Source organism: Simochromis diagramma, unplaced genomic scaffold, assembly GCF_900408965.1.
Source record: "Simochromis diagramma unplaced genomic scaffold, fSimDia1.1 OVJJ01000321.1, whole genome shotgun sequence".
In the NCBI taxonomy this organism is placed as follows: domain Eukaryota; kingdom Metazoa; phylum Chordata; class Actinopteri; order Cichliformes; family Cichlidae; genus Simochromis; species Simochromis diagramma.
The window spans coordinates 3,178,165-3,205,874 of record NW_024386772.1 but is presented as its reverse complement, the minus strand read 5'-3'; the positions used below and the strand labels follow the sequence as shown (position 1 = coordinate 3,205,874).

At 38.5% G+C, this 27,710-nt stretch overlaps 1 protein-coding gene across 1 annotated transcript; it reads left to right on the top strand.

Moving 5' to 3' along the window:
• Positions 1–58: 58 nt before the first annotated feature.
• Positions 59–25,776, top strand: LOC120740472 (cytohesin-3-like). The gene is made up of 14 exons (XM_040042873.1): positions 59–66; positions 10,865–10,925; positions 11,427–11,500; positions 11,766–11,830; positions 13,656–13,722; positions 15,659–15,777; positions 17,359–17,439; positions 17,568–17,680; positions 17,959–18,107; positions 19,664–19,775; positions 19,880–19,956; positions 20,050–20,121; positions 20,352–20,500; positions 23,104–25,776. Exons 2-14 carry the CDS (start codon positions 10,886–10,888, stop codon positions 23,186–23,188), a joined length of 1,203 nt encoding a protein of 400 aa, XP_039898807.1. The 5' UTR covers positions 59–66; positions 10,865–10,885; the 3' UTR covers positions 23,189–25,776.
• The last annotated feature ends 1,934 nt before the right edge of the window (positions 25,777–27,710 follow it).

Genomic DNA, 27,710 nt, shown 5'->3' with positions numbered 1-27,710 from the left:
TGAGCGAACACACTACTCTCTGAGCAGTCTCTTGGACCACTGTGAGCAACAGCAGACGTGTGCACTGTGGTCACGCCAGCATCGATTCCATCCAAGTTACATGGTTTATTAAAATAATCAAATTACAGCATTTATGTTTGACTACTTTTAATTAACTGTTTTAGCCCACTTACAATGAAAATTAAAAAAACAAATCTTGTTCATGACCTGTGTAGTATGTTAACACTATTGGAAGTAAAAATAACTTGAACTCCAATTTTGAAAACAAAACTTTCTTCTTTTTCTTTTTTTAAAGCTCTGACTTGTATTATGAGTCTGTGGTCTGGGAGAGAGTCCTGTAACTCTCTGTCTGCAAAATACAGAATATAATGACCAATGTTGGGCAGTTAATTATATAGTTACTTCTTCAAAAAAGTAACTGAGTTTTGCAAACAACAAAGTTTTTTGCAGCTGTTTACTTAAAAATGCAGCCAAGGCCTTTTTTTAAAACATAAAAAGGAGATAAAGGGGAACAACAGCCTGATACCTGCAGGCCTGACAACAGGAGATGTGTCACTCCTGTAACACCTGTAACATTCAGTAGTCGCCTCATTGTTCTGACACACCCAACAAAACTATTGACTACACACTAACCACACAAGATTTGCGCTAAACGTAGCAAATCTCTCACATCTCAAAACACCGCCGTCACTCCTAAAACTTCCACCTTCCTAAACAATAAATGCCATGTTGCCATATCATTTTTTGATTGGTCGACATGGTACAATAGGAAAGGGAAGGGGGGTTGGTTTCGTCTTTGCTCACAGGTGGAGAGCGCTTTTGAGCGCTTTCCTTATAAAACGCTGTTTTTACCGTTTCTTCCCGCAGTAAATATAAACAACTATAGTATTCAGGAAGAACACCAAACATTGCAGATATTTTTATCATAACTCTGGTTTTACGTGGTCTATCAGCACAATTCAAAAACTGGTATAAAGTCCACACTTTTTCTGTGCGCAGAGACTGTGCCAGCAGGGCGCAATTGCGCACGTGCGCAGCTTAGAGGGAACATTGCTCAGTTCACAGATTCAGCAAGGTGCTGGAAAGCTTCCTCTGGGATTCTGGTTGATGCTGATATGAAATCGTCACACAATCGATGTAGATTTGTTGGAGCACACACGAGCTGCCCTGTTGAATCGTGATCTGGTGATTGTGGAGACCACTTGAGTACAGTGAACTCCCTGTCATGTTGAAGAAGCCATTTTAAAACAGTCTGAGCTTTGGGACTCCTTATCTTCCCAAGAGCAGCCATCAGAAGAAGGTTACGGGATTTACATGGTCAGCAACAATATTTAGGTATGGTGTGACTTTTAAATGATCTAAATTTGTTACTAAGTGGCTAAAATATCTGATCCATCCAGATATCAAGACTCATGATACCAGGGGACGTTTTTCCAATATTTTATTGTCCAATTTGGAGAGCCTGTGTGAACTGCAGCCTCAGTTTCCAGTTCTTAGATCACAGGTGTTCCACCTGGCGTGGTCTTCTGCTGTGTGTAGGTCAACTTTTCATGTAACAAATCTGTATTAACACTCAAAGCTTCATGTCCATGAAATTATGTGCGTGTTTTTTACGGTTTTTCTACATTAGATGTTGCTCTGATTTTAAACTATTTAATATAATAAAATATTTATAATATAGATATCTTGTTCTTGGCGCCCTTTCTTGGCAACCCATGTAAAACATCTGGAACTGCCCCTGCTAAGCACTAACTTTCTGTGATGTTCTTGAGAGAAAAGTACAGTTGTTAAAGTCACGCTTCTGATTCAATTCAGTTAAATTTTTTACATCCTAAATCATAAGAAAAAAGCTATTTTCCTCTGTAGCCTTCAACAAGGGCCAGAGAAAATTCTTAACTTTAGACAGTTGGTTTGGTAGTGTGAGCACTGCTGCACCACAAACATCACTCATCCTAATGTTGCAGTCATCCTGTGAACTCATTCTAGCAGCATTAGCATCCAGGCACTCTGACACATCTGCTGACAGTTTATGCTCTGACGATTCTCTTAGTTTGCCTTTCTCCCACCAGACTAACAGTAATCATGCTACTAACTAATACCTTTTAAATAAACATTGTATGCTATACAATAATAAAACCTTAATGCCCTGGGCATGTGCCCACTTTTCCCATGCAGTTATCTGTCTGTGTAAACACTGGATAATAAATGATATTAAATCTTCCACTACAAAGGTAGCCAGATGAGATAGTCAGTTGAAAGAGATTGTTGCATCTCTTGTATTAAAACCAAATAAACCCTTCGGTTACATGTTGATTGCAAATATAAAAAGAAGAAAACTGTTTCTGCACAAATGTTTCTGGACCAATCTGTACTGTATATGGTTTTGCATTTATGCCAAAAGTGGCAGGAGGACACAGAGGGGGGTAATGTGACATTAGACTGAATCATCAGACTAGTGAAGAGCTGGGTAATTTTAGATTTTAAACTCTTCCATAAACTTAGTTTATCTAAACTTTGTGATTGATTTCCCTTAAATGCATGCTGTGGCTTCTTTGTGCTCAGTTTATGTGTAGGGTTTTATTTAGTGCCTCTTTACAGATGTTTTAAGTGTGTCTCTTTTGTGAGTGTTTGGTACCTCTTTTTGGTTATTTTAAGTCTCTCTAATTGGGTTTCTTTGTGTCTCCTTTGTAATTCTAATTAGCTATTTTAGGTCTATTGTTGTAGAACTGGGTCATCACCTTACAATATAAAGCGCCTGAGGCGATTGCTGGTGGTGGGCGGGTCGATCCAATCCATGTGTAATGAGATCGATACTTTAGTTTCTGCATGCACTGCTGCAAAGGGGCAACCTGGCTGCCTGTGTAAGTGCCGCTGCTTTCAAGTGTCACAGCGCAGAGCAGCCACAGTTTGGTCCTGTCACGTGTCTCAGCAGCGCTAGGCAAAGAAGCAAGCATGTTCAGCTAGCCAGGCTGCCCAGCAGCGCAGCATGGCAGAGAGTATCCAGGAACATGATGGTGGTAACAGTAATATTTTAGTTATCTTCAGCATTGCTGTAATTTTTAAAGTGCAGCAGGCTAATTCTTATTTTAATCAACTAAAAAGGTATAAATTACATTGAGACCTTGATATAATTGAATTAAAGCAAACATTCCAATTATAATATGGCTCAGATTTGATTGAATGTAATTACCCCTTTGTGTTAACTGTGAAACAGATACAGCATGATTATTATATTTAAACTACAGACTTACTCATTATAGTATTTCTGTCCTGGGTTTTAACTCATTAATAACTTAAAGGAAAAATCCCCCCAAACACTTAAAGGTCATGAAAACCCATTCACATTTAGCAATGGTGATGCATCTATGTTAATTACTAAAAAGTATCCGTATCGGCAATAATCGGCCTTGTATTTACTCGGTATCGGATCAATACCAAATCTTAGAGTATTGCACACCACCAGCGATTGCTTTGATGTGGCACTATCAAAATAAAATTAAATTGGATTATTTTGTGTCTGTAGTTCTTTCACGTCTCTGTGGGGGGTTTTGGATCTCTTATTTTCCGTTTGGTGTCTCCTTGTGGTTAATTTGTTTCTCTTTAAGATTGTTTTGTGATATTTTTGGTTGTTTGGTGTCCCTTTGTGGTTAATTTGTATCTTTTTTCTGTTTGTAGTTATTATGTATATCTTTGGGTTGTTTAGAGGCTCTGTGGCTACTTTCTCTTTTTTGTGCTTTTAAGTCTCTTTTTGATTATTTTACATCTCTTTTGTGATTGTTTTGTGTCCCTATTGCATCCTATTTTGTCTCATCTGTTATTTTGTGTCTATGTTTTATGCCACTTGTGATTGTTTTGTATCTTTTTGCGGTCCTTTTTTATTCACAGCTCTCAGAGTGACTTTTCAGTAAGAAACAAAAATCCAAGGCCGAAGAACATCTTGGACACAAATATCCAGCACCCCGTTAAATCCATTTTGTGGTTTGCCTTGCAACAAACTATTCTCCTATGAATGGAGCAGTGGGAACAATGGATTCTTCATAATGGACAGAGTACAATGATGAAAGCCGTTACAGCGAGATCAGTCAAAGCGATGCAGTCAGAAAAGTCTGCTGCAGGCAGATTACCTTATCTCGTAATAAATACTCCAGTTGATTGGCATTGGTGGCAACAGATCTAATTTGACAAGGGTCAGCTCAGAACAACCCATCTGAGAGACTTATCTGGCCTATTCATGTCTCTGCCGAATTAGTTTTTTGGTAACACAGAGTCACATTCTGTCAGTTTTTCCTGCAGCAGCACAGTCACACGCTAACTTAAAGTAATATTTTCAACCAAACCTTCCCTGTTTGTGTATACTATCTCCTTTATGATTAACAATGTTTGCACGTGCAGCTTCAATTGAACCATAGAGAGGCATTAAATAATGAAATCAGGGTTTGTTTTATATTTTATGACACATTCATAAATGAATAGTCAGTATGCTTAACAACTGAAGTGCTTCTTTAACAGCAGTAATACACTCAGTGAGGACGTCATTAGGAACGCTGTACTAATACTAATGCACTGAACCTCTCTTGGCTGTCAAAACAACCTAATTTCTTAGTCTGGACAAGATGTGGGAAATGTTTATTTGAGATTCGCATTATTTCTGCAGGTTTGTTAGCTGCACTGTTATGATGTGAATCCAGCACATCCCAAAGGGACTTTTGTAATTGGTTTCAGAGCTGGTGACCAGGAAAGAGAAAATTCTGTGTATTTTGATACTGGAAATAGCCACTGAAAGATGGCAAACTGTGGCTGTAAATGGACTCAAATCGTCAATAACAACACTGAAAACAACATTCAGTGTGCTATGGAAACTTTCCACACCATTACACCACCAGCAGCAGACTTTACACAGCACAGGTTGTATGCCAACCTGCAGGCATAAAAAAGTAATCATTTCCTTTTCATCGCCGGTAGTTGCACTTCCTCCCTTTGTTTCCGTTTAAGCAAATTTTTTACTCAGCATATACGCTGAAATCTAGTGTATGTACTTCCAAGTTCTTGACAGATTGTCTCCTGTACTCTGAATTCTCTTCTGCATTGCAGCATCTTTTCGCAAATTTTGGCTGTCTTCTGTTTGGGCTTTTTTTGTTTTGTTACTTTTTTAGTTTTTTGTTTCATATAAAAAATTCCATATAAAAGCCACCATTCGGTTGTCAAGGGATGACATATAAACCCTGCTTCCAGGTCCAAACTACACTATGTTTATTAAGGCTGTTGTCATTTTAACGTGTTTTAATGTTTTGTATTTTGTTCTATTTAATCTGAACAAGCCCTTAAAAATAGTCAGTGATCACTGTTGGCCTCTCTCAGTTTTTATTACTGCCATTCATCTGCAGCACATTTTAAAGCTTTGTTTTTAAAACACAGTTTGCCAGACACCAAATATTTGAACAGGTCAGAAAAGCATCACTCTGAGGCTAACAAAGACTTGAATGAGTACATGAAGCTGAAGATCAGGAGGTTTTTATAATGAGTAATCCAAATCATGCAGCAATATATAAATGACTAACCTCGTATTTTGGATGGATTATCTCAGATGCTGTCCTGATGAAGTTTGGTCTGTTTTCAGCATGTTTTTCCTGTCGTGTGATTGCATTTGTCGCTACCCATCTGGGGCTCTCATATTTAATTGATTGGAAAAAAAATAAATGAATCCTCCAGCTTCACTCTGCAAAAGTGTTTTTAATATCCTAACCATAGCTCTTTAGCTAGCCAACACGCGGCGTACCATTATATGCCAGCTGGCCCAACTTCAGTAACCCTACAAACGTCCTTGCTGCTTAATTTTCCTTCTTCATTTTATCCAAAGTGATAGCAGAGCTGTATATTTTAGGCTTTCAGAAATCCCTCATAGTATATCATATTTAGATGGGAACTGGAAGCTAACTAAATGCTAACTTCTGTTTTTCATGGATGCCTGGATGTTAAACTTTATTGATACACCTGGTAGAGCAGCCACACTGATCATTTTATTACAAATGAAGGAATTTAGACAGTTTTAAACTCTCGATGACGGCTAATGATGTCAGACTTAAGAGGCAGATGAAAAAGATAATATGAATGTCGCCATCATGACATCATCCATTGGTGTTTGAAGCCCCGAGGATTTTTGCCATCACCATCTTTGTGTTGAAACTTGATGTGAGGAGAGAGGGGTTGATCTGACTGTGAAAGCCAATGAGCATAATCTAAATGATCCTCATTTTTGAAACTTAGAATGACCAACATTTATAAAATTGACTCCTTTTTCTCAGTATGACTCGAAATTTAATGTCTGTGGGGTTTAACATTTGGCAGCAGCCTCAAGTGGCTATTAGAGGAACTGCAGCTTTGGGTCAGTCCCATTACAGGCTGTGCATTCATGCTGCTAATACCAAACTTTAACGCTAGAAGGTGAGCCTGTGCCCACTGCAGGCTCACATTTGTTTTTTCTGTTTTTCTCTGAAGGAAGGGGGCTGAACACCTCTGAACTCTGGCATCAGCAAAGAGTGTCCATCCAAACAACTGCTGCTCATCCATCTTTCTGACCGAACTCTCGCAAACCAGCCTATCTGCTGCCAGCAGTCATGCCAGAATCATGTTAACTGAAGGAAGGTTTTATGCTGTGAAGCCCTGCCAAATGACTGGCTGACTACTGGTCCTGATAAAGTGCTTTGTGAGGGAATATTCTGTTGACAGCAAATGTGGCTCTAAAAACTGGATAGTTTGTCTTTTCAATCAAGAGTTTATTGTGGAGGAAAACAAAGAGGAACTATGAAGAGTCCCAGTAAGTGAATCACAGAGCAAAAGGTTATAAAAAGACAATGATCCTGACTCACGAGGTCTAAGATATATCTGATTTATTGCACAGAAAAATCCACCTCCGCACACTCGATGACTTGTTTTTGTCTATTTGCAGATTTTGCCATTTGTTCCACATTAAAGTTGACCTATGGGCCTCAATTGCATCTGGACTCCTGGAATAAAGTTGCTTCTCATGAGTCACAGCTTAAATTAATTCACATGAATCTTATGCTGGACCTTAGTGCTGCCCCTCAGTTCATCCTCTCCCTTCAATAAGACCTTTTAGACATGGACTGTGTTTTACCATCATCATCTTGGTGTTTGGTGACTAAGAATCTTTTGGCACTGAGTCTTTATTGACTCTAATGAGGACCTTAATTTAGGAAATGTGTTAAATAAGACATAAACTGGTAAGCACGTGTTATTGAGGTCATGGAGCGAAGGAGCTGGAGGTCTGATGACATACTGTATACTCCTGTAGTGTATGACTATGTCGACATCGTTTTTAAGCCTTTTCACTGTATTTTTCCTACAAGTCAGGGAGCTGCACTGAGGTGCTTGGTTTCTGGTTATGACAGAAGCATCTATTTCGTAATGACAGTAGAGTGGAAAAGTTGAAAAAGTGACACATATTGTTAAAATTACATTTATTTGACCTCAGCTATCTTCTGCTGATGAATCATTGCATGCAAAAGTTCTCAGAAAGTACTTATTTGCACTTAAAAAAGGGGAAAATGTTATCATTTATTATTCAGCAGTTTTACAGCCTAGAGCTTCTTGGTTAAATCAGACTGCAGGTGGCCCAGGAACTATAATACGTTTGACACCCCACAACAGTATGTCCGATCCAGGAGGAGAAGCGCAGTGTTTAAAGCAGTCTAAAGCATGAAGGTCATTAGCAGTTTCTTTATTAGTGTTAGTGTGGAGTTTTATTGATAACATCTTTTTAATAATTATTTCCCAGGGTCACAAAATTTCTCCTTGTCTGTCTTTGTTTCCTTGTTTCTTTGCTTTAGTTCCCTTGTTTCTTCTCAGTAATTTATTTTGGTAACTTCCCCCTTTCTCAGTTTACTCAGTTTGCAGATTCTTGTAGATCTGTCCTTCCTCTTCTCAAGTCTTAATCTCGCTCCTCTAATAAAAAAGAATCCTCAGAGAAACAGTTGACGTCCTGAAACAAAATTACTGAAACATTAACTTTTTAGACCTTCCCGTCAGCGGTTGAATGAAAAATTCAACTTATTTACTGTATATCCTCCAAAAGTATTACTTTTCATAATGAACTAGATCAATTACATTTACTGTGTAGCATATCTTCTGCCTCGTAATATCTTTATCACTGATTTTTATTTATCTGAAGTGTCCACAGAGCTCCACTGTTGTCCAACAGCTTGAAGACTGTGTAAAATTGTCCTTTATTACCACAGCCATACACTCCATACACCGTATGGTTGAAGGAAATAAAAGAAGCAACATATCAGCTGCTTAAAGTGCCTGTCTCTTTCTGCTTCCTCCTTTTTCTGCTGAATCAGAATTTCTTTTTTGAAGAACTGAACATTTATAAACTTTTTAGGACTTATGTCAGTCTTTCTTTAAAAATAGAAAACTTGTTGCTATCGAGGCTGAAGGAGTCCAAAAGTACTGACACACTGAAATATAGCAACAATCTCTGGTGTTTAGAAACGTGACATCCCACTAGATGGGGCCTCATATTTAAAAATGAAAGAAGTCTGCTCTTTTCAAGTGTTGCCTTCATGCAGATGAAAACGTAGCTGATGCTTCATCTCGCTGCTGTGATGTGGCGGCAGAGGAAAGTACATTTTCTCTCCCTCTCCTGTAAAAACATTTTCACTTTTAGGTTCCCGTGACGCAAATATTTTGCACGTGTAGCACCTTATTAGGCATGAAATTAAAATAAATTAACCTTTTTTAAATGTTTTTGGGGCATTACCAGAAAGGCTCATAGTCAAACAACGTCGGGTTATGGGTTCAGTAGAGGTTACCATGGAGATCTAACAAGGTTAGACAGCGTGTTTCACATACGTGGATACCCATTATGCTCACTTTGCAGTACCTCCCTGTGTGTTTTCTCTCCCTGAACAACTTTCCTGACACAGACCTCTTTGATGTAACATCACACCATTTCACTTCACATTGTGCTGAAAATTTCTGTTTGTCATTAACAGTTTTTTTTTTTTAAATATCAGTCTTACATTTTGCATCTTTAACTGCTACAATTTCCAGATACGGTGGGCAGTGGTTACCACTGCTGCCTAAGAAGGTTCCTGTTTTGAGTCCTGGCTTTGGCCCTTTTTCATGTTCTTCTCATGTCTGCGTGCGTTCTCTCCACTTAACGGATGGGTAATCCTCTTACTTACTTTATATTTTTCTTGAACATAAAGGGTTTGGAAAAACTGAGCAAGTCCTTGCACTGATGGAGTGGTGCATTGATAACAACTTGGAACAGAATGTCAACTAAACCAAAGAGATCATCTTTGAAATCCGAAGCCAGCATAGCTGCACACTACATGTTGTCAAAAACACCACAGTGGAGGCTGTCGTACAGATAACACATATCCTGTCCTTGTCACAGCAGCATCTGCTCTTTTTGTGCTGATAGAGAAGAAATGACCTACCCTGTGCATATCTGTGATGTCAGGACGGTTAACTGGAAGTCCCTGCAGCGCGTGGTGACGATAGTGATGATCATTGGGTCTTCTCTTTCCACAAGATCTGCAGCGAATCACTAAACATGCCCCCAAACCACCAGCGCTACAAATGACTGGACTGCTCCATGTAGTCAAAACGAAGCTTTACAACAGAGAAATCTAACGTGCAATAGTTATTCTTATACTTTTATGTATATGTGCATTCATTTTCTTCTGCTTATCCAATTAAGGGTGGAGGCTGGAGCCTGTCTTAGCACGAGAGGCAGCGTACACCCTCACCAGTCTGTCACAGGGCTAACACAAAGAAACAGGCAACCATTTACACTCATATTCAAACTTACAGCCAACTGAGACTCTCCGATTAGCCCACATGTAACCTCAGTAAGTGCATGTCTGCATGACTCAAACCCAAAACGATCTTACTGTGAGGCTACAGTACGTTATATGTTATATGTGTGTGTATATATAACCACTTTGCATATACATATAACAGTATAATACACAGAACCTTTGTTGCACTATTATGAACCAGGCAACATATTTTCATTCACATTTACACTGTCTGGTGTTGCTAGTGGCGTGTTGTGCTATTGGAGCACTTCATAACTCATGTGAAGGCTTTAAAGCTTTTCCAGGACACTCGCGCACATCCAAATGAAAACAGAAAAAAACCCTCATGATTAGGACACATTACTAACGTCCATGTTGCAGCTGGCTTTCATATTTTTATTTCTAACACAGTGTGCTTCTGTGAAGGCCATTTCATTTTTCATTTTTTCTTTCTTTTTTGTGAACTTTAGTTGTAAAAGTGTTGCAGTGCAGAATACATATTTACAATATCCTCTGTATGAAGTGTGGGTGTTTTAAGCGAAAGCTTCAGCCTACGTCGTTCCTGTCAGCAATTTGAGTTCCTCAGATTTAAGTCATTTATGCATTTTTATCAGCATTCCTCAGTCATTTTTGAATAAACAAATATTTTAATAGCTTAAGCATTAGCTGCTGATCCAATATTCATAAACTGGAGTGCTTCTGTGAAAGCAGTGCATTTGAATGTCTTCTCCACCACCTCAGAAAAATCGCCGTTGTTTTAAATTAAAAATGCCTGATTTCATCCTGTTGATGTTATGACATTATCTTTAGTGGTCACAGCTGCAGTGTTTGTGTAATAACGTGTAACAGCGATAAGGTCATGAATGAGCTGTCTGTTGCTCAATGGGCATTTTACCATGTTTCACATCATTAGACGAGTTGTAAGCGGTGCTGTTGGCTGAGCTCTGGAGCGCCTCCAGTGTCGCTGCCGTGTCTCCGAATGGCAGCGCCGGCCCTCTTTTCACTCTGACTGAGTTTGTTTCCTGTGCAGCCGTCAGTCGCTCTGCACCATCAACAACATGGCCATACGCAGAAAAGACAGCTTCCTCTGGGGAAAAGGTATGCCAATTAATCTTTTACTTTCAATCGTTGTCATAAGTTGCCGCTGCTTTAAAACTAAAAGTGGTTTTGATGATGTTTGTGTTGACTATTTGTGTGATTTAGTTTAGAACTCAAACTGCTTACAACTGCTGCTTTGAATATCATGCTATTTTCATATTACTTTCGATGCACAATAATGTCTTTGCCTAGGAAGGAAACTGAACTTTTTTACAACGTTATAAAAAAAATTACTTGGACTTAAATTCTGCTTTAGTGGCTGCACTGCACTCAAAGTAACCCTTTTTGTTCAAAAGAGGAAGAAAAGCAGCTATTTTAAGCGTGTTGATTGACCACTTCTTTAACCTGTGAAGGGTGAAGGTGTGATATATGAATGTGTGTGAAAATGAGCGGGGGGGGGGTTGTCAAGACAGTCCACAGAGTTGCATGGCTAATTAATGCATTATCAAGTGTATTTATCCCCATCCTGAAGTGTAACTGATGCTTTCTGTCACCCAACAGTTCCAATCAAACTCCCACCAGAAGCGAGGAGGCAGGGTGAGGCGCATGAGTTTGAGCTGCTGGATGACATTCAGGTACTGCGGTGAATATTTTCCTCTAAGGTCTTTCATTAAAATGCCTCGTTATTCTGCTGTATGCACCCACTCCTAGCAGCCTCGGCAGAGTTTTTCACAGCGCACAAAAGGCCATTCATACATAACATTTAATTGAGATATGAAGGATTTGAAGGCTGCTTTATAATAGCCGACAAACTGACCATGAATCATTGAGTCTGCGAGTATCTGTGATGTAACACCAAACCTTGGTCTTTCTCTAACGTCACTGCCTTCTTTCTTGCAGAAACTCAGATTGGAGATCAATCACGTCATGCCTAAAATCCACAGCCCTGAACTGAAGGAGCAGAAGTGAGTATGAGGACAAGCATTCTTATAGCAGCTATTCTCTGAGTCAGCATGGCTTCTTCCTCTTGTTTAAGCGACACTTTGATTCAGCTTAGTCTCCTACACCACACGTAATGCTCAGTCGCACAGCCACCTTTACTCAGATTTGCATTTGACCAAGTCAGAAGCAGGGGCATTTCAGTGTGATGATGCACTGCACAAGCCTGATAAACAAATCGGATTAACTGTTTTAGGTTGTTAGTGTTAGGTTTACCACCAATTAGACCAGGATGCCACTTTTCAGACCAACCATTCCCATATTTAGAATCCCAAAGCCCACTATGTAATCTGTAAATATTCTGTGGCCCAAACATTTAGTTGCATCTCTAAGTGATACTTTTGTCACACCAGGGAAACCCTTTGCTTTTAAATAAGAATATAACCACAATACAACTAGCTGGCAACCAGCTGACAACCATTAGTTTTTCAAACTCTCACAAGGATTTTCCATCGGAAAACTGCTCTCAGCTCCTTTTCTCCCAGGGAATATTTTCCTGATGAGCTCATTAGTTGATCATTTCAGGTCATCTTGTATTTATTTGTGATTGATGAGTTATTAGCCCAAAAAAGCACAGTTTCATAATCTGATTCAGCCCTTGTTTTAGCTAGCTGGTAGTTCAAGAAACCCAAAAGCTCAAATTGCGACTTCATAAAGAGATTTCACAAACTGTTGGCTGGTGTAGCTACGTCCATCGTTTACACGATATAAAATGGTTTTATTTTTATTTTTGCTTTTTGTTGGAAATATTTAATTAGAATTTTTTTACAGTGATTTAAACAACCTTTCCCGACTCATATGCAGTACCTAAACCACCCTACAGGGGGCTGTGGTCCACACATTGGGACTCACTAATAATACTGGACCAAAATGAACGTGTATATGCCTTTAATGTCACAGACGGAGAGGTATTTTATAACCTATATGCTGGTGGTGGCCTTGAGCAGTCAGGAGGGGCAGGGGCCCTCTGTTTAATTTGCTTGTCAAGCCTTTTCACTTGACACTTGCAATCACTTTCTCCATAAATTGTTCCACAAAGAGCAATTTTTACTGCTTTCCTTTTAAAACAAATCCACACAGTTTAATTCAGGTACTTCACATCTGTGCTACCCTTTATTTTAACCTTTTACCCATTATTTTGCTAAATGTTTCAAAAGTTTTTAGTCATCTTTGGAGGCTGGTAATTAGAGACAATGTGTTTTGGAGGAGACACTGTGATCCGGCACGAACTGAAGCACCAGCTGTAATAAAACAAAGTTAATGAGCACGCTTACAGTCACAGAAATTTGGAGAGAAAAATGTCTTTTGACACTATGGGGAGTCCTTATTTGGAGTTTCTGCTTTTTGCTGTTGCACTTATGAGGCGATAATAGTCTAGTGTGACACTACATTTACACATAGCTGCATTACTGGCATCGCAACCTCAGTTTCTGAGTACTGCTGCCACGCCACAAAAACACCGACCACTTATCACAAAGCGCTCGTTATCGGAAAGTAGTTTGGAGTGTGATAAATGAATTCACAGAAAAAATGATTTATTTTAACTTGAACATTGATCAGTCACAAAGTTAACTTTTCATTGTCTTTTATACCAATATATGTATTATTTATGTTTAGTAAATTGAAAACTGCTGAAGTAAAGGAAACCAAACATTAATCCAGCAATCTGCTCCTCATATTCAACACGAAAAAAAAAAGACAAACACAGCTCTCAGTTCAAAATAAACAACAAAATGAGCTACAAAACTTTATGATTTATAACATTACAACATTTTTTGTCTTCTGTTGCAGTAAAAATGTTGCGAGGAACAGGAAATTCCTACGTGGGAAAAAGAAATTTAACATGGACTCCAAAAAAGTGAGTTGATATCATATTTGTGTGTACACATTTTCATACATTAAGGAAAGATTTTTAATTTAATCTACAAAGTAAGACAATCCTTTGTAAGACTTTTTTAAAAACTCCACATCTTCCAGTGACAGTGACAGGAGCAAACAAAGAAGCTAGGTGTTGCTATAGATGGATTTCTGTAGTCGGCTGTAGTTTATATGGAAGACACCAGTCTGAAGCACGCACTAACTACTCACTGAGCAGAAATAAAACTTGAAAAAGTGCGACACGAGCTGAAAATAAACATTTAATTAGCAATCCACTAGTCAGACCAAACCAGTTGCAAGGAGGTTTTCACCAACTAACCCTTAACATCACATGGTCAGTGGTCACATGACTGCAAAAAACATCAGAGCAAGAAAGTCTGTTTAGGGTGGAGGTCCAGACAGATGGATGGGTCAACCAAACATCGGTATATGCTATATTTCTGTTTTAAGTCATCCTCAGTGTTTCTTTTACAAACTAAATTGTAGTAAAAGGGTGTCAGTGCTGTTTCTGTTAAAGTAGCATCAGATATTGATGTCACTTTTATCATGATGTCATGTAAGAATTATAATGAAGGTCATGCAAGTGTAACCAAGTAGTTATTTTAACCTTTGACTCCAATAACTTTACATTAAAACGCCTAATTTATGTCTTAAAATAAAGACAAGTACCAAGGGTATATGAAGGGGAAGCTATCCACACGGACAAACAATCATTTTTCTTGAAAAGGTCAGTATTTTAACACGAGAGTCTGTGGGGACTGATTTGAAGCCACCTTCAAGTGGCCATTAGAGGAACTAAAGGCACATCTTGGGCTTCATGTACAGGTTTGTCTTTGTGCCTAAGCCTTGACTAGGTTTGTTAACATAATAGTTTCTATTTTTCAGCATTTTTAAACTTTAATTTTTAGCAGCATATCAGTGCCTCATCCAGTAACCCAACCATTGTGGGTGGCACAAGCATTATCCAGTAGGATAAGGGGAGGAGCCAACACCTGTAGGGTCACTGCTCATGAGCTGTATACCTGTAGATTATACATAAATGGTGCTATTTCTTAGTGCATACTTTTATATTTACTTCTGACATACACAGTGTTGTTTATTTCAAGAGATTAAAGGAAACTTTGTTAGTCACAGTAAAAGTTTTAATTCTACTTTCACTCACTTCAACATCTCTGTATCAGAAGGTCAACAGCAACACGGTGACAGATATCTCCACACACAGCGGATGTCGAGTTGAGAGATGTGTATGTGATGCTCAGAAGTGCAACCAGTGCACAGGCACAGACGCACAACACGAGCAAAAGCGAGAAAAACCACATCCTGTTCCCTGAAGTGGGGCAGAGACGCCACTTCACCACTGCGACCTCCATCTTTTTCTTTTTCTTTTTTTTTGCTTCCTTCCTTTCTGGGTCTTCAGCTCAAAGCTGAGTGTCTGCAGGCCTGAGTGCAGAGCGGGCTCAGGCCTGCAGACAAGTGGGTGGATAACACGCTTATAGTCTTCTTGGGGTTAAGGGTGCTAAGTGGAATTGATTTGGTTAGCAGGAGTATGCACTCAGAATTAAGAGTCATATTTTGAAGAACTGTCTCTAAGTACCTTTTTGAGATGCAGCAATAACAACATGCGGTATTCATTCAACCCTTCACATCTTGTGTGCTGGTGCTTGGTGGCGACCGTGACTTAAAAGGAGAAGAAGAAAACTTTTTTAAAGTGTGATACGACTAGGTTAGAATTAGCAGCACTGACAAGAAGAACTAAAAGCTGTGGCCAAAACTTAACACGAAGCTTCCTGTCGCTTAATTTGCCTTCTCGATGAAAACACACCACAGACATTTGATTCACTGATTAAAAATTTGTCCTCCTAGTTTTCAAATTCATTTCTTACATGTCTGACTTTCCATTTCCCCCCTTGCTTCAGGGTGTCCAGTACCTGGTTGAAAATGGCCTTCTCGAATGGCGGGCAGAGTCTGTGGCAGAGTTTCTTTACAAAGAGGAGGGGCTCAATAAGACCGCCATAGGAAACTTCTTGGGAGAAAGGTGGAGTATTAGTATAAGTTTCCCTGCTCCTTCTTTAAAGTTGTGAGATTTAACTAAAAAAACATTAACGTGTGTGCTGAACTTACTAAGCAATTTAATGAGAAACTGCAGCAGGTTACTTTAGACCAATTTATGTAGGTACGTTAAAAAGCCACCAAGATTCACTTTTCACCAGTTTTCCACCCACATACATGATTGGTTTCAGTTTGCACACTAAACATAAAACCATATATCCACCTCTCACAATGGAGTGTTTTTTTGTTTGGGTTTTTTTGTGGGCTGTAGTGTTAGGGGGTTGGAGGGTATCATCGGGGGGGGGGGCTGTTTTGAAAGCACCATTTGATGGTTTCAATGTTCCATTAAATATTTTCCAGTGATGTGTGAAAACATTTGTTTGCCCAAAATTTGACATTTTTGTATTGTAGTGCACTCTGTAGACAGACAACCTTTTTCCAAAGGTTGGAACCATTTGTCAAAAACTCCTCTTTAAGATTTTACATAGCACGAGATGGTCCTTTGCATATCTTAAAATGAAATAAATACAACCTCAGATGAACAACAGCATGTGACACATTGCACAGTGTCATTGTTTATTTAACAAATACTGAACCAAAATGCAGAAGCAACGTCTGAAAAACTGAAAAAGTGCACAGCATGATTCAGTATTTTGTAAAACCAATTGTTTATCAGATCGTTTTCTGTATGAATTTATCGTTCTCTCACATCAGCGTGAGAGAAACGCAGCCCACTCTTCTTTACACAGTTGTTTCAATTCATTGAAATTCGCAGCATTCGTTTACTCAAAGCTCCTTTAAAGTCTCACCACAGCATTTCAGCCAGGTTGAGCTGTGGGCTTTTGCTGGGCCATTGCGACACCTTGATCCTTTTGTTTTTCAGCCATTCTGTCCTGATTTGCTGCTGTGTTTGGTATCATTGTCCTGTTGACCCAGTTTGGGACGAAGCTTAGACGAGGGACTAATAATAGAATAATTTGGTTTACAGAGGATACATTTAAAGACTGCAAGGTCCCCAAATCATCACCCCTCCTCTACTGTGCCGACAGTTGTTATTAGGTGTTTGTGCTAATATGCTAATAATGTGCATTATTCGGTCATGTCTTGTGGTTTATTCCGATCCAACTTTGCAAATCTAAATGACGCTGCCATGTCCTTTTTACAGAGAAGATGCTTTTTCCAGGCACCCCTTCCAAACAAGCCATACTCGTCATGAACTTTAACCTTTAACCTGCCTTTTTGTATTTCTTTGATCATTGTACCTGACCTTACAAGATGTTCCCTGATAGGAGGATTGTAGCATTGTAGGAACACAAACCTGAATGCTCCAGACTAGCATACTGCTTTTATAGTTTATTATCAGCTTATCGAGTGTAATTCATTAGAAATGCCTGGAAAAAGTGTACTTAGTTTGAAAATGTTCTTATTCACATGACTTCGTGACTTTCATGTATGCTGTGAAACCAGTGTGCTCTGACGGTAAATGTGTATTCTATATTTGAGCCTCATTTTGAGGGTTGTGGTTTTCATTATTCAATTATCTTTCATTGTTTTGGTTGTCACACAGGGAGGAAATGCACCTGAAGATACTGAAAGCGTTTGTTGGTCTGCATGAGTTCTCAGACCTGAATCTGGTGCAAGCACTGAGGTTTGTGAAAGGAAGCTTGGAGTGTTGCAGCAGTTTTACCTTTAGTCTTGCTTTCGTCCTTATTATGAAACCCTCCTCCTTCTTACCAGCCCGTGTGTGTTGTTTTTCTTTTTCTTCCACCTTTGCAGGCAGTTTCTGTGGAGCTTTCGTCTCCCAGGAGAAGCTCAAAAGATTGACAGGATGATGGAGGCGTTTGCAGCTCGCTACTGTGGCTGTAACCCCGGGGTCTTCCAATCCACAGGTACAAGCACAAAGAGGCTGATTCATTTTCCCACACACTCCAATTAAAACACACATTTTTGCTTCTGTAATTACAAAATTCTATACAAGACTCATCATCTGCTAAGAAAAATCTGCTTTTCTTTCTGAAAAATAAACCCAAAGCCAGAGAAACATCTCAGGCCTCCCTGATTAGAGTTAACAGATTATCCAATAAAACTTTTTTTGGCCTAAGCAGCTGTCAGCTGCTTACACTCAAGAAGGTGATGAAGAAAGCTAAACTGTGGTTTTCTGTTACAGACACCTGCTACATCCTCTCTTTCGCCATCATCATGCTCAACACAAGTCTCCACAACCCCAACGTGAAAGACAAACCCACTCTGCAGCGATTTGTTTCCATGAACAGAGGCATCAACAACGGCGAGGACCTGCCCACTGAGCTGCTCACGGTCAGCTGGCTTCATTATTTCATGGCTTTGTCAGGCCCTGCTTGTACAGTCAGGTGATAGAAAAACCAAGGCGCTGATTGGTGACAGCATTATAGTTTACTCTAATATCCTTTAAATGTATTGCAGAAGTACTGCAATGCTCCTTGGTCAGGGTGGTTAACTGACTGCAGGGCATTTCTTTCATCTCCTTACGTAGCTTACCCTTACTTCTTTAGTGACACCAATAATCTCTGATGGGTTTCCCCAGTAGTACATCATTCTTGCGCAGTGAAATGCAGTTATACCTTAAATCACCCTTCGTGTTACAGTGTTACCTCGGGGTAAAGTTTATGTTATTTTCAGCACTGACTGGAAGCAAGTTTGAACAGAAAATGTAATAGTTGCCTAAAAGTGGCTAGGCAGTAGATAATTTGAAAGTAAAGTAATGACGCAAATTAATGGTTGATATATTGGTTAAAGAGACAGACTAACTGTTTGTTAAAAGAAAAGATAGCACTTGAAATAGCTAGCTAAAATGAATAATATACTTCAGAAATCATTTAAAATTAACAGCAGCAATTTGTTTGCTAATTTTGTGTATACTAAGAAGAAACCACACTCAATTAACATACTTTAAATTATGACCAGTTGAATTGCTAAAAGTATAAATAAACTACATTTATGACAGAATAGCAGATAAAAACTTGGAACAGTTATTAGCAGTGTTATTTAGTTAATAACATGATTAAGTATCACCATCAGTTTAACTAATGTGCTAATTTAATGTTAGTTTTGGAAAAACAGCTAAAGTTAAGCTAACACTGGATTTGTTCAAGCATACTGTAATATTTAAGCAGTTAAAATGCTTGGCTAATACATGACTAAATAAAATTAGCGACAAAATATGGCTAGTAGTTAAATGTTAGCTAACAGTTGAAGTCATTAGCTAACAGAGCAAAGCTGTTAGCTAAACGTTGCAGATTACTGGTTGAAATTAGTTACTTGAATAGTTAATCACAAATAATTAGTATATAATTTTATTAAATAGATAATAAAAGCAGTGAGTGAATGGTTGAAAAACGCAGTACATTATAGGTTGAAGAAAGCTAGTCCTTCCAGAGTACTTGAGTTTTCTTTAAATACTAAGATACTGTTCTTTTTACTTATTTAATAGACCTAACCATGTATCCCAACATGAAGTAATGTTATTTTAAAAAATCACTGTCATGTAAAAATATCTAAAAATGTTGGTATTGATCAGGCTAAAATAACCTGGTGATTTTATATGAGTTTATCTGGATGTTTAGGAATCAGGAAATGACCCACATTTGGGGTTATTTCTTGATGGTTATCTATAGATTCAGGGATTTTTTTCGTTGTTTCATTGTCTTGTGTTTTTTTCCCTATTGATATGCTGATATACGTTAGGTTCCTTTGATGCTAATCTGTTAACCTTTAGTAAAAATGTCACATCTGTGTTTCAACATGATTTCTTGTGTACACTGCACTAAATTACGCAAATCAGAATTTTAAAAATGCTTATCCGATGTTTCTGTGCACTTTCAAATTATTTTCAGAAACTGTACACAAGCATCCGTAGTGAGCCGTTCAAAATCCCAGAGGATGATGGGAATGACCTCACACTGACGTTTTTTAATCCAGACCGCGAGGGTTGGCTCCTTAAAATAGGTGAGATGAAGAAACTAACACCACACCATAAACCCGGACTCCAAGACAGGACGTCAGAGCTTCTCTTTGCTCGTGTTTCTAATGTCTTGTTTGCTTCATTGCAGGTGGTCGAGTTAAAACCTGGAAGAGAAGGTGGTTCATTTTGACAGACAGCTGCTTGTACTACTTTGAATACACAACAGTACGTTCATTTATTTTTTTCTGCCGCTACATAAGTCAGACATGATGACAATAAAACATGGCCATGTCAAACATCTTCACTCTCATCCTGCAGGATAAAGATCCAATTGGGATTATTCCTCTGGAGAACCTGTGTGTCAGGGCACTACAAGACTCAAGCAAACCGGTAGAGCATCATTCACTTTCTGCATCACATTGTATGACTGCTGAGTTTCCACACACATATTATTTGCCACCCCAGCCCTCAATGAATCATACAGCAGTTGCTAAACGAATTTCTAGCGCAAGTGCTCAAAACAGTGAGTCAGGAGGCCATCAGAAGATTATTAAAATAAACAAAAGGCATATGCACACAGTAACGGTGCTACATGTGGGTCTGCATGTGTGTTTAAACAGTTCTGCCTGGAGTTATATAATCCTAAAGGACAAAAGATCAAGGCCTGCAAGACGGAGAACAAAGGCAGAGTGGTCCAAGGTAAACACCAGTCGTATAAGCTCAGTGCAGCCAGCGCAGAGGAACGGGACGACTGGATAGATGCAATCAGGTGAGAGCAACTGATGCTGCAGAGGACACGTGGGCGGCCACGTGTGTCAGTGACTCATGTTTATCGAGGCTTAATGTGAAGCACATGATCAGGAAGAGTTCAAACAAGCAACAGTGATCAAACTTATATGACCTACATGTCATCTCAAATCTAAACCTGCAGTTTTATAATGCACTCATTGCCTGGTAACCATACAGAGCAAAGAAATCGTGTTATCTGTAGATAACCAATGGTTTAATAAAATATTAAAGTGTTAGCTAATTAATTTAAATTGCGCTGGGAGTTTTAAAGACTCTTGCGTGTTAGAATAAATATAACTAAACTTTCTACCTCACAGACTGTTTTGTCAAAGCTACAAAGTAACAAATTGTTATTGTTTCTGACAGATATGCACAGAGTGTGCTTTTCATAGACACCTTGAAGCACCAGCTATGGCAAAATTAGATGCTTAATGCAAATGGGTTTGAAACAGTGACAAAATCTGCATAAGAAGGAAAGAGTCTGTGTTTTACATCCTCTTTCAGTTTTCTGGTGACTTTAGTTCTCTGCCACCTCCAGATCCCCTGTTATATTCATATGATGCCATATATGATCCCAAGAGGCCTTTCAAGTCTGATGTCATTGTCTCAATTTAAGATTTATGTTGAGGGATGTTAGTCATGAGTGATGCTGCGTGGTTTGAATTACTCACTTTGAAAAAGTGCTGATCCCAAGCTTAATGGCCATACTGAAATCAGGCTTGGTTTCACATGGTGTGCACTATAGCCTACACCATGAGTTTAGTTAGTAAAAATACATTTCTATTACACATTTCTATAGAAATATGACAAAGTGCTCCATAAGAAAATGCAAAAAGACAAAGACAAAAGGTTACCTAAATGAAAGGTCAAAAAGATGAGTTTAAGGTGCTTTTTCAGGCTCAGTGGGAGAGACTTCAAGAGTCTGGAGGTAACTGATGCAAAAGCTCCATTTTCTTTAATTTTCAGCCTTTGGTGCTTTATAGACACCAGACCTAATGGGGCCTGCTAGGGACATATGTATGTAAAAGTTCACTGATGTTGTGATGCTTGTGCTCACCTATTCAGAGCTGTAAAAGTCTAAACCAGAGTCTTAAAGTGGACTGTGAAGTTAATGGGGAGCCCATGCAACTGAATTAGCAATGGTGTGAATACTTAGAGTACTTAGATATGTAACATGAGCATCCAAAGTGATGTCTGAATCAAAAGACATCCTACTAAAGATTCAGCAAAAGTGGGAAGGGGACCTAGAGTTTTCTTTATCTTAGACACAAATCTGCCAGAGCACAAGCAAGACAACTTTTTTCCTCATTTAGTTAGAGAAAATTGTCATCCATCTGACTTTTAATAGTCTAAGCACCTACGTGTAATCTGTAACTTAGAGGGAGTGACTATAACAGAAATAGTAAAGGCCCCAGAATAGAACCCTGTGGCACTCCACAGGCTAGAGAAGTGGAAGGACCTGAACTTAGAAGCAGGCACAGAAATGAAGAAAGCCACTCCAAAACAGGCTTTTATACACCCACCTAGCATCTCAACCTATCAAGCATAATGTCAGGTCATTATTTTAAAAGTGGGTGACATGCTTCACACAGTAGTGCTAATAATAATGTATAGCAAGGATGTCAACCACATACAGCCCACTTTGATCTTAAGTAAAGTGAAACACTGTCAGTGTAAAGACATTTAAGTACACATTTAATCTCTGAGATATCTTAATACAAGATCAATAAATGTTCAATTTCAATAGCACAGCTCAGTTTTTCTACATGATAAAAATGTAAAATTACATAAAAAGTTCTGGTAGCTCACTGCTCAGACTGTTCTGTTTTTATAAAATATAACGTTTTTTGTTGATTAATTTTTAAAAATTTCTGGGGTTTTTGTTTTTAAAAACAAACAAACATGTGCCCTTTTTCATATTTTGCAAAACCGTCCAGCGGGCCAGATTTTAGTCTTTGCTGGGCTGATTTTGGCCCCCTGGTCTTATGTTTGACATCCCTGTTGTTGGCTGGAAACTGCAAGACATTAAAAACACAAAAGCATTCAATGCAGGAGACGCTTGTACCCAGAAATCACTTGACAGCACTGATGCTAAAGGGCTCCCAGTGTAAATTTCTCTGGCTTTGACAAAACATCAGTCCCTGTGCTTGTTAGTGGGTAGTCAGTGAGGGACGACGAGGGTATTCATTACATGAGCTACCATTTGGTTAGTTACACGGCCACAACATGGGATCATTATCAAAATGTATCACGCTAACATTTTTATTGGACATTAGAAGTAGAATAGAGGCTGGTGGGAAAGCTGTAAATATTTAGATTAAAGTGATTAAGGGTTAATGCTAAGTTAGAGTGATTACAGTCATCATCAAGATTGAATATCTGAAAATGTCCATCTCAGTGTTCTTAAGATCATGCATTAAGAAAGGCCTACAAAGAGTGCAATAAAGTCATTTTACAGTCATTCTTTAGTGATTTCCACTCACCAAGGTTCTCAAAACTGAAAAAAATGCTTAAAACTGCTACTTCTACTGTTACTTGAAGTTCTTGGTTTTCAAACTAAATCTGTTAAATGTTGTTTCTCAGGGCGAGCATCACCAAGGACCCTTTCTATGACTTGGTGACACTACGCAAAAGAAAGATCATCAGCAACACTTCCTCAAAGGACTGACACAGCACCATCAGTGATCATGGATGAGTTTGACTGATGAATCATGTTTCATTTTAATGACTGCTCACGAAAGATACAACCAAAACGTCATTGCTCTGTATTTCAAAGAACTGCGCAAATTGGGATGTGATACGTGTAGTGTAAAAAGGAGAAAAGTGAACCGTGGTTTTCACATTACTTCTGCAAAATTAATGCACTGCTGCTCCGACTTCAGGGGCGACAAGTCTGACGGACAAACATCTGCTGCAAAGCTATAACAATCATGAAAGTCTAACCCAGAAGACATACAATGACCACAAAAAGACTCAAACGACTCCAGAGAGCCATAAAACAACTACAAAGAGACAGAAAATGACCTCAAAGAGACATAACAAAGACACAAAAGGACACTTCAGGGACATAAAACGACTTTAGACACAGAAAATGACCACAAAGATTAAACAGCTTCACACAAAAAAACACAGATAGACTTGAGCAAGACATAAAATGACTAGAAAGAGACACAAAACAACTGCAAAGAGACAGAAAACAACTTCAAAAAGAAACAAAATGTTTTTGAAGTGAAACATATTGACTTCACTGAAACACAAAATGCCAACAAAGTATCAAAATATAAATTGATGCACGCCTTTTAGACATGCACACTATTCTGTTAATATGAAAGCATCTGAACCTGTCAGCTTATTAAATAAATGTTCACTGTGGTCATTTTGTTGTGAAAGCTGAGATGGCATTTGCTCGGTCAGACCTGGTAGCATTTAGGTTACAGATTCAATGCATGCATGAATAAGGTTGGAATTACATGTGCCTTTACTTCATCTTCAGTTCCTTTTTAAAAAGAATTACAAAAGACCAACGTCTGGCACCTTTTTACATCTGATGTCAATGTGTCATAAACCAGCATTTGCAGAGACTGGAGGTCTTGTAGGGTCACTGTTTTTAAGACTACAGCTAGATTCCCAAATTGGATACCTAGAGAAAAACAGGTAGTTGTCAAATCTCAGCACAGAAACTTCATGAGTTTGGTTTAGGACCGCAGCTGAATCTACTGATGAAGTGAATTCAGAGATTGAATTTGAGATTGAAAACTCGATTTCTTTTGAAAGTATCTCCCATCATGGTGTCCTTGTGCATGCAGCCACTGGCTGAGATAACAGAGAGAGCACAAGTACTGGTTTTCAATAATGTTTGCATGATTGAACTTCAATACTTGCAGGAGGAAAAAAAAACTTTTATTGGAATATAAGAAACAGAAAGATCGGCTTAACACTGGTCTGACTGAGTTTTATGACCACCTAACATCAAAGGACTGAGATAACAGAAGAACGCCACAACTTTTGAAAACTGTCAGAATTTAATTTAGACTTTAGACATTTGTGTGCAGCCAAAAATGATTATAAAAGTAAAATATCCTTTTTATTGTACACTGGAAAAAATCGGAAAACATATTCAGGATCAGCACAGGTCTATAAACACTGTAGAGAGCCTTTCTTGATTCATTGGTTCCACAGTTTAACTTGGATTAAACCCGATGAATCCAAGGTCCACTACTGACGATGTGTCCCAAATTTTAAAATGATAAGCTAGATTAGATCCCTAATCCCTAAACCTAATCAAGGAAGGAAAATGGCAGATTAGCCTGGGTAAAAGACCGAAAGTTGAGACACACAACCATGCGTGCTGCTGGCAAAGTTTCTGGGCTGCCTTTCCTCATAACAGCCATCCATCAAGAGTCTCTCCATCTAAAGCAATGCATTATCAGGGACTGTAACATCTAGTCCTTTTTACTGAATCAGATTAAATCTAGAAAGGTTTCCAATGAAAACAGCATTGTTGACAGTCCAAACTAATGAGACTCAAGGTCAAGGTTTGACACAGTTATCGGGATCTGAATTAGGTTTGTGGCTTGCAGCTATTTATAGAAGTCTTTCTTTTGCATTAATTACAAATCTGCAGCATCAGACAGCAACAGGATTCGTCTGTGAGCATCTAAAACGAGAGAATAAATGCAACCAAATAAAAAATGAAAGAATGCTGTCATTTTAACAGAATAATGCGAACTGAAAAGGAAAAAGAACTTTTTTTGTGAACCTAAAGAAATTTTTACAAAAATGAACCACAGAAATGAAGCAAAAACACAAATACAATGGCACAGATGTTTGTGTATGTGTACTTGTAAACTCTTAGTCTCCCCGTGGCTGCAGACTATTTGAAGTTACATATATTTATTTGTTCATATTAGAATATTTAAAGTGATGATTTTACAGACCAATGTAGCAAATAAAATGTACAGGTTATTGTAAATGTGTATCAAACGGTTAAAAAGCACTCATACTTGTTTCTTGACCCTGATGTGCTATAGTCACACTTTAGCTTGTGTAAAAATGCATTTAGCACTTTTGTAAACCTGCTCCAGCTGTTTTGTAAATGAAAATATGATTTTTTTTGTTATTGTATATTCAAATGAATTTTAAGTTATAGATCTTTGTACAGCATGTTTTAGATCATTTTTTGTATAATTTAATGACTTTATACTTGTGTGGTAATCAAACTACTTTTCATGTATTAAAGTATATCGTATATTAAAATTGTGCAGTTCTTTTTCCAGTAGATGGCGCTACTTTACCACTCCACACCCTTTCTTTTGATCAGGAAGCTCATGCTGAATTATTAACCCCAACAGTGACTCGCTGAATATGTTAACCAGATTATTACTGTGATGATTACTGTGCGAGGTATGACATCATATCATCATATGTTATCTTGTTATTTTCGCTCCTGTTATTATCAGATTAACATGATATGTTATGCGTGGAGGCTTTTCCTGTGAAGATGCAGCATGTCTGATGTTGCGATAGAGTTGTGGTTTCCTGGGAGCAAACATGCAAGAGAGAAAAAAAATATATATATATATATATATCTTCTCACAGCTTTATTCAAACCTACAGCGTATTGGCTCATTTCTTTGTGCCAAAGAAACGTGTTTCTTTATGCAACTTTGCATCATCTAACCTTTGTGTTTAATTGACTTCTCACAGAAAATAATAGCTGAAAAATTAAAACCTATCTCCCCTCAAAAGTATGTGAACCTACACAGCTCAAACTCAAAGAATGAAGTAAAAATAACTCTGTAGTTTTCTTTGTCAATTTCATGAATATTTCTCTCACAGTAGCCTGATATGGTTTATGTTTATACCACCTTATCTGCCACTCATAAAATGACACATACCAAACCCATATTAGTCAGCATAGTAAACAGTCACATGTTGACTCGTGGTTATTGCAAAATGATCACTCCAGCTAAAAGCACGCTCACTGCTCCGCTGTTTGAAGGGGGCGGACAGATGTGTCCCGATTCGGTCAGACGGTGAGATGTGTGCACTATTTTGAGACAGTTACTTTGAAGCAAACTTACTTATTTCCACTTTCAAAGTGCCATGCCTTCTACTTTAGAGTCTTGGTTTGGATTCTTATCTGTAAAAAACAGAAACTCACTCAATCAAATTACAAAACGGTCTCACAGGCTGATTGGTGAGCCACAGCTGAACCCAGCATCCTTGCACAGCAGGCAGATGTTTTCACTGTTACACCCTTCACACAGTGAGTTTCACTCTCTTTCTTTCTTCAGGATGCAGGTTTACAGTCACAAAGTGCAGAAGAGCACGGCATGAAAGCAGGTTCCTGGAACCATCACTCGCATGAGTAAACAGCTTTTATGTGTTACTATTATTATCACTACGTTGTATTAGGCTTACCTGCTTATGCCATGCATGTGAGGATGGAGGGCTCCTGTGTGGACGATCCAGTCTATCCACAGGTACAAATAAACTAACGTGAACTTGATCTTTTTTGTTTGTTTGCTTGTTTCAGCCGGTTTGGAGGCTGCAGAATTAATTATTAAATCGAGAAACTTTACTGCTAACATCCATATTTCACGTGTGGCTAATTACACTTACAGTATTTAAATATGGGCAATATCAGTCCCCTATGAGACGTGCATGAGCAAGTCAACACTGAGCTCAGTGTTTAGAGCAGAGGTGTCAAATTCTCCTCTGTTCGCCATCTCAAGGGGTCTGGACCATTAAAACCATTGTAATCTACTTGGCTACCAGTACAGACCAGTATAAAAGAATGTCTCCCACTGAGTTGTGGTTGATTTGTGCCATTTTGAAGCTTCGAACTGAATGTTTTCACAGTTACCATCTGTGTTTTAAAACAGGTGTGATGAACGAGGGTGTGAAACTGCACACGCAACTGCTAACAACTTATGATTAAAAAATAGTTCGCCGAGGAAATACCCAAGATAATTGCACTTTCTGACTCTTAGAGCAACCACAATTTGCAAAAGTAACTTAATGTTTTTTTCAGTATGACTTGAACTTATCAACTGAGCAGTCATGTCCCCTTGGGCTGCATTCAACACCCTGATGTACAGCTTCAATTGATGTGTATGATAAATGGACTCGAAGCACTAAAAGTGCTTTATACAACTTACACAACCGATAAAGATGTTCAACCCAAT